The following is an 8,534-nucleotide window of genomic DNA, read 5'->3' on the forward strand; positions in this document are numbered from 1 at the left end:
ACTGAGCGTGAGAATTAGCAATTCCGTTATTTGTATGTGTGGTATGGTATGTACAGAGCTTGTTCATGATCAAGGGTTGACGGTTGAAAATCTATATGATGACATCTCCTACTTCATCACACGGGGGAATTAATTAAGAATAATAAACATAGGATTCTAAAGACCTGCATACAGAAGCCATTGCCGTTGCTTCAGGCAATTCAGATATGCACATCGAGCTTCTAATATTTTTTTTTGAGTTTACATCGAGCTTCTAATATTCAGCATCTGACATAATCAAGTCTAAGAAATTAAATCTCATGTGAGCAACTTGGCCGCTTCCTTCCATGATCTTAGCTAACCGGATGGAGGCAAATACTTCAGATGGCGCAGCAGCGAGTTCATGCTTAACCGTGACGCAAACTGTTTAAGATTGTTCTTCTCTGCACCTGTTTCATCTTTGCATTTGCAACAGTAGTTCTGCTTCGCATCACCTGTACTGAATTCTGCCTTTAACTTGAGCGAGTAACTTCGCATGCTGCCACCTTTGGGTGACATCTTTGTGATGAATCTCAAACTGAAAAGTTGCAGTGTTTGCATCATTGCACGTAATGTGAAATGACAGTCTTAACATACAGTCCGCAGTGCTGCATCACAGAAAGCAAATCAATGCAACTCTGCAAATGCCCTAAGGAAACATTCGACAGTCTCCATATATACTTTTGAGAGATCATCGAAGAGTTTATAGATTATACCATGGCACAGTCTATAGTACAGACATTTTATCAAAAGTGGAGTTACTACAGTTAGATCCTTCCACCAAAGGATCAAGTTAGAACACTATAGCCCTACAAGAGGTGCTATATGGGAACACACCAAGAACACCATCCTTTCCTCGCAAAACGGCACAGTCAACAGAAGAGGGCAACCGGCAGGTCATGCAAAGAGACATCCATCCATCAATGGGTAGTCTATTGTGTCGCCGGCAAACTGGTCCTGATCATCGTACCAGTTACTCTGTAGCCCGGACAGTATCATCGCATCATTGTAGTGAAATAAATCAATGCCGCCCAACCCTATATTCTCAAAGGAGACACTTTGAAGTGGATAGCCAGGAAGATCCTCAGTCAGAGAAGAAAAATCTGCGCTGCATATGATACTTGGTTCTTGTGAACGAACCAAAGCACCTTGGTTGCTTGTCTGATCAAAGTTAGTGCTTGGCAAACCTTCCACACTGGAGAACTTCCGGTCAGCATCAGCTGAGGTAACAACACTATCACTGAGCTGAGTAGAAACCGAGTCAACTGTACATGTCAATGCTGGGGATAAGGACTTGAGGCAGTCAAGAAGGCCTGGCTTCACATCTGAGAAGTTTCTAGCATCCAACTCCATACTGCAACTCATCGATATTAGTGGTGGTGGTGTAAACAGATGACCAGGAGCAATGGGGTGCTCCAAGTCTGGCTTTGGTAGGCATGCATAATCCCCTAACAAGTCACAACGTGCATGGTTATGCTTTGGGTATTGCATGAACTGCTTTGATGGCACGCCTCCATTCCAGGCCGGGCATCCTAGGTTCATGGTTTCTGACGGCTTCCTGTCCTGATTCACCGGCAAACCTTTGAAAGATAGCACCCCGCCTAAGGGTGAAACGCCAGCGACATTATGAGAGGCGGCAACAGAACCCACTGAATTTAAGCTTTTATCTGGCACCGGTAAGGGGACTGTGCGCTTGGTGTCTTCTAACTGAGAATCTAACACACTGTTCTGACCTTGTATCTTCTGGGAAGGATGTGGATATCCACTGGAAATGTTGCTTGGTTGCTCCTGGAAAGAGCTTCTAAGGTTAAGGTTTTCTGATGGCCCCTTATTGCTGAAATCTTGCCTAGCAGCTCCCAATATCCTTTCCTCGTTCTGCTTTTGCAGCCTACCCAAGTAGAGCCGATATTTCTGCATAACAATGAATTTTCTTCTTATGAATACAGGAACATCATTATCAGTTTAAGGACTACAATGATGTTAACTTGAATTCTGGAGTATGGAGTAAAATGAGATGATTCAAACTTCATGAGGATTTTTCATGAGATGCAAAGGTTTTAAAAAGGTAAGGATTCAGGTGAATATAAATAGCGAACAAGTTTACTACAGGATATGATGGAGCTCTTAGAAATACGTTCACACAGTAGCTCCATCAATAATCATGCTTTTCCATGATCCATGAACATGGCTAAGGCTAGTACGCCACGTCGGGAATTCATTGGTGACATCTCTCTTTCTATCATTTACTGAACCAAGAATCTTCTTTCACTTACTTCTAGGGGAAACTCTGACAAAGGGGATCTTATTTTATTTAGCAAAGGTGATCCTTATTGCACAAGAAACTGCCCGAGCCAGATTATAGATTCGAATTTTCTGCTCTTCATGTGCCTGATTTGTGAGTTTCAGAAAACAGGTCGCAGTGTGTCCTATAAAGTTACTTTCGTAGATTATTATAAAACTAATTTATAACTCTCTTTATGAACTTGGTTTATTTCTCAAGAAAAGAGAAATAAGAAAAATTACCGGTCGAATATCATGTCATACCTGAAGATGGCTAGCAACATTCTCCCTGGTCAAGCCAGGCACGTTCATCAAGTCCAATATCTTCTTTGGCCCTACTTCTGCAAGATAGCAATATTTGCACTTTGTGAGGATCATAAAATTTTCATAAATTTATAGGAAAACTATGTCAAATTTCATAGAACACTTACTGTCGAATCCAATTTGGTTCACGGCATTTACAAACTTCTGATGGAGATCAACGGACCAAACTACTCTAGCTTTTTTAGCAGCAGCACCGTCACTGTCCTGATCTGCGTGGTCCTTGTCCGCATCTTTCCTCTTCCTTGTGGTATCGGAATCAACTGTCATAAATAGGCCCTTCTCGTCAAATCCTTCGAAACCATATCTGAGCATTTGGAGATCATCACAGCTATCATGGTCTTCGATCTCTTTAACCTCATGCATTTTCTTCCGATAAACATGTTGCCAAATGTTCCGGAGTTCCTTCATCCGAACGGGCTTAAGGAGGTAATCACAAGCACCATGCTGGACACCTTTCATCACCCTACTTGTCTCTCCATCAATGGACATCACTGTGAAAACAGAATGGGGCAGTTTGGTATTGTTGAGTAGATATTCAAACTGAATAGAAGATTTCATTTCTTCATTAAAATTTGCAGAGAGACAGGTTTGGTGTTGAGTACTAACTTATAACAGGCAGATCCATCTCAAGTCCAATGTGTTCGAGAAGCTTAAAACCATCCATGTCTGGCATGTTGACATCACTAATTACAATGTCGAACTTGTTTCTCCTCTCCCGAAGGATGTCAAGAGCAACTCTAGCAAGACCGCATGTGGTAACTGCAGGTAGATAACTAGTTTAGTCTAACTTGTATACAGACAACTCGCGATTATTCTTCGCAAAAAAATAAATCATGACTACTCATAAATATGGATGCATACCAAAAACAACTGTGCCCGTGAACACACAAAACACAGATAGGCAGAGAGTAATAGATTGGCAGTTTAGTTGGTACAAAAACAGTAACAACTCAATAGTGATAATTGGCAATAGGTCTACCAAAAGGACGACTGGCAAGTATGTTAAATTTGAATCCACATAGCCCTTAAAGACCCAGTCACCGGTGCCACGGAAATATAGCACCTGAGAATGGTCTACAAGACTGCAAAGAATATATGGTAGAAACTATGTGTAGTGAATTTTAATGTCTGGGTACTACGTGTAACTTATACAAGAGTTGCTTCAGAAGTAAATTGGACAGTTACCTCAACAGAAAAAAGTAATTTGTTCAGCTGTTAAACAAACTGCTCTGTGGAGAAGCAACACCATCCATCTACATAATTGAGTAATCATCACTAGAAAAATGCATATGTTGTTCGTTATAGGAAATTTTATCCAAAAAGGGCTAATGGACCAGGCATCTTTTGCTCCCCCCCACAATTGACACCAAACAGGTACATACACAAGCAAGAACAAAAACAGGAGTCCATAAAAAGCAGGCAAATTGCTGGCATGATAACGTCCAAATTCTATAAAAAAAAAAGTCCGCAAACACCCTAAGTTCGATTCGATCGACAAGGTCTGAAAACCCAATTTTAATTAGTAAGAACGGGGGCAAGAGAAGACTACTTTAATCCAGGCCATACATGCATACCCACGATTAATAGGGAGCTTTCCCAAATCCTTTTCACTGAGTAATTTAAACAAACAGTAAACATGTAGTCCACGGACGCAGACGCCCACAACAGACACACAGCGTAGCGATCAAGCTGGAGGAAGGAACGAAAGAGGAAAGGCAAAGATTCCAACCTTCGTAGGAACACTTCCTGAGCATCTTCTCGAGTATCTTGAGCCAGGTTGGGTCGTCGTCGACGACGAGGACGCGCAGGCCGTAGGGGAAGGCGGAGGCGTCGGCCATCGTCGCCGTGCCGCGCTCAGCCGCCTCCTCGCTCTATGTCGCCCTCCCTCCCGCTCGCTCGCTCTGGCTCTTGGTGCGCGCCGCGCCGGGGGTGTCTCAGTGGAGTGGGAGGGAGCAGCTAGGCGGTTAAAAAGGGTGGGAAGTGGAGGGGGAGGAGGACGGGGCGCGCCCCGTCTGCTGCTTAACTACTTAACTAACTTTATTCCGACTACGGCTTTTATTTTTCTGCTTTGGAATAAGAAGCGAAGTGAGCCGTGGCCAGCCTTATGATCAAGTGGGATGTGAAGCGTGTTGCTTTTCGGATGGTTTCGCTCGTTCTCCTTGGATGTGAAATTTTATTATTGGCTAAACCTAGGCTTTGTTAACTCCATCTTCCAATTAGCGGTAAAGAGCTAAGTTTTCTGAGTAATGTGCTCTTTAGCTAGTGGGTAATGGTTTAATGCTCATGTCAAGAGTGGATTTTGCTATGTTACCAATGCTTATTGGATACACTCGCCACCTATATTTGTGAATAATTATTGTGTTGCACTTGCTTTCCAAACTCGTAATGAAAAGACAAGTGTAGGGAATTTACGACCGTTTTTAATTGACAATACAGATATGGCTCCCGGTGGGCTATACCCTCCTTAGACCCAACATCTATTTTTTGCTTTGAGATTTGTAATATGTTTTTGTTATCTTCATTGTGGGATTTTCGCATGTCTTATCCGACACAAACACCAATATGGTCTAGATTGAACTATCACCTAATCATTATTTATTTTTTGTCTAGAATATGACCAATGTGGTCTAGATTGGACTATCACCTAATCATTAATTCATTTTTAATGCCTCACATACATTGGAGTAATTTTTTGCACGTAAACTATGGGGTGGTTCATCATAAGGGTATAGTGATCCATTGTGTAGCACTATAAAACATATGAATCCTATAACACGAGTTATTATACAATCAAGGGTTATTGTCCACCATGGGTAACAAAAATCCGCTACATTACATTCAACATTTTTCCTTGATTAATAGTTATACATGTATAGTTTTGGATGTTAGCTATTTGTTTTATATATGTCTAGGACATAAAACTTGAACCTTAATGTATGTACATTTGTAGGTATGATTCGTTTGTTGAACTTCAAAATTATATACATATATTATATGGCATTAATGGTATGTCAGGGGAACTACCAAGACTCTGATCTTGTCCTAAGTGCCATCTATGGGGCAATATTCCAAACTTGAACAAAGTCACAAAAATCCAAGCAACTAGCCATGGTCAATAAGCCACTAAGAGAGAGGGGCACTACACCACGGACCAAATGCGGGGCAATCAACCGTTAGTGAGATGAACATATAAAGAGAGATAGAGGATAAAAAACAAAGCCTAGTAGAAAGAAGCTCAAACTAGTGAAGCGATTAGTGACACTGACTATAATATATAGACTACCACCACCCCATCATACATATTTGAAAGGATAGAGATGGTAACCAGGAGGGGGTGAATAGGTTCTACAAAATTTCTTTATAATCTCCTGCAATTTTAGCATTTGAGGAAATATAAATTAGCCTAATGCAAACTATATGATGATACATAGTACTTCAAGCACGAAGGCTATCATAAATATATATAACACAAGTAAAGAGCTCGGATAGGAATAACCGAGGCACACCATAGACGAAAATGTATTCTTGTTTTCCCTTCCTTCGAAGGAAGGTACGTCACGTTGGAGAGGTGTGAGATCCCATAAAGGGCTCCCAAAGGCATGAAGGGTCACCTTCTTCTCCGAGATCATATCCCACGAAGGAATTTCTCAATTACTGGTGGAAGAACTTAAAGCTAGTTCCCAACCATTAAAAATTTTCCACGAGGCAAATCAAAAACCGAATGCCTCTGCGCGAACCTAGCCACAAAGGGTTTCCCATGAACCCAAGAATAACAAGCAAACTCAATGAAATCTTGGGGGATGTGCTGTGGTTTGGTAGAATCATAGATTAGGATCTCCTCTTGCTTTCTACCAAAGGGATTTGGAATTGGTTGGGTAGAATGGATGATCATCAAGCTTTTGTGTTTCAATAATGGGATGTGACAAAGAGAGAGATCAAATGAATAGATATGAATGGTTTTTATAGTACGGGTGAGAAACTATTTTTTGGGTGGGATTCGTGTGCACAAGTCAGTGATAAGTAGGCCAAACTGAAATTCTAGCCGACCATTTCAGTTGAGAATCCGCTTCACCGAATTTCCAGCCGGTTCAGCCGGCAGCAAGACGAGATGGTCGGTTGATGAAGCCAAGCAAAGTTTGTACCGATATGGTTGGTCACAACCAATCCTCGTACCTACACTAGCCGATCCGATTGGTTGGAAACCTAGTGAACCGATTTCGCAGAAACCCCTCAAAATGCCTTTTCTCCAAAATGCTAACCCCCCCCCCCCCCCACTTCGTGATGGCCATATATGGTGGGTATAATGTGTATGTGGCTTTGCAAACATCCCCATCAAGTTCATTGAGACCACCCCTCTTAATAGTGTGTTTTTCCTAGAACTCAAATATAAATAGTGAGAAACAAAAGGAAAACTCCAACACTTCTCTTATTTTTAGAAGGGGGGGGGCTCTCCAACTAGCTTCCATCAACACATATGGACTAATAATTGTGCATGCTACTTTATACCATTAGTCTATAACTTAGCTCCGGTGTCATCATCAACAAAAATAACGGTTAAGGGTAAACTACCCCTATAATAGTCTACCATGTACTAGCGAACAAAGATTTGCCCTATCGCCCTCACTTTCCCTCCCCTTAAAGTAGAATCCTTGGTGAGGCACTCAATCATCCTCCCTTGAGTCAACAAAATGGGAGATGAATACTCAACAAGGGACCTTGTAAGGCTTGGGATTGGGTATTAGGATCCAAGGGACCTATCCTAAGACTCAAATGAATAGGATAATGAGAGTTTAGAATAGTTGTATTAGTGGATGCCCTATGAGCCAATCATTCCTATGGTCATCTCTCCAACAAATGAGTAGGTTGTGCTCCACATGAATGCCCTATAGTAGAATGACACGCTCCAACTAGTTCAACCAAAAGGCCTACCAGATGAGATATATTAGGTCAATTATGTTTCAACACCCGATCACTTCTAGGCCGACGGGCTTTCTAGGTGCACGTTTGGGCTCACGCACCTAGGACATGAGCCGCTGAATCTTTTTAGGGGGGCACGATATCTTTTAACACTGCATAGCCAAGATTTGAATCCAAAAACTTGTTGTAACACCCCAAATTTCAAAACAAAGAGAAAATGAATTTCCTTTTTCCAAAAATGAGAACCAACAAAAACTTTTCTTACCTAAAGTGCTATGCATAGTGCTCCTACCAAATACTTGTGCTTTGCCATGATAAGTGTTCTTATGCTTAAGTGATAAACCCTAAAACCCTAAAAGTGATCAAGTGAAGATCACAAACCCAAATAAAATAGAAGAGAAAGAAATCAAATAAGAAAAACCCTAACCTTCTCAAAAATCTTTTGGATCTATTTTGAGAAGCCAAAATAAAGAAAAAGACATATGTGGGCATGTATCCCTAATGTGTAAATTCTTGAACCCTACCTTTCTTATTTTGCAAAATGGTGGTGAACCATTGCAAAAATTACTAAACCCTAAACCTCATCCCTCTTGTCATCAATCTTTGAAAAATAAAATAAAAAGAAAAGATCTTATTTAAGAAAAAAGGCATATGCAAGCCTATGGCTACTTGTTGAAAATAATGAGCTTTGCTTTTTCTACCTTGAATAGAGGAATTGAAATACCTCAACACACTCAACAAAGTCCTTACCAATCAATTCAAATAAGAAACCAAAATAAAATCAAACATATGCATAGAGGCATATGTGGCACTTAGCCAAAATACCCAATCTTGACCTAGCCACTTCCATTGCCTCAAAATGGTTTGAACCTTTCACCTAACTCAATCTAATCCCAAATAAACCTCACTCATGTCAAAATAAAGCAAAGGAAAATAAAAGAATAAAAGTTAGCAAATCACAAGACCCTCACATATGGTTTATGCCATATTTCCAA

At 40.9% G+C, this 8,534-nt stretch overlaps 1 protein-coding gene across 1 annotated transcript; it reads right to left on the reverse strand.

The window, feature by feature from the left end:
- Window positions 1–570: 570 nt before the first annotated feature.
- On the reverse strand, window positions 571–4,613 carry LOC127344977 (two-component response regulator ORR26-like). Its single transcript, XM_051371360.2, has 5 exons — window positions 4,352–4,613; window positions 3,229–3,381; window positions 2,730–3,113; window positions 2,563–2,639; window positions 571–1,929 (listed from the first exon to the last, which is right to left on the reverse strand). The coding sequence occupies exons 1-5, from the start codon at window positions 4,458–4,460 to the stop codon at window positions 916–918; spliced, it is 1,737 nt and encodes a 578-aa protein (XP_051227320.1). The 5' UTR covers window positions 4,461–4,613; the 3' UTR covers window positions 571–915.
- Window positions 4,614–8,534: the final 3,921 nt, after the last annotated feature.

The sequence above is a fragment of the Lolium perenne genome, chromosome 3, assembly GCF_019359855.2.
Source record: "Lolium perenne isolate Kyuss_39 chromosome 3, Kyuss_2.0, whole genome shotgun sequence".
Lineage (NCBI taxonomy): Eukaryota > Viridiplantae > Streptophyta > Magnoliopsida > Poales > Poaceae > Lolium > Lolium perenne.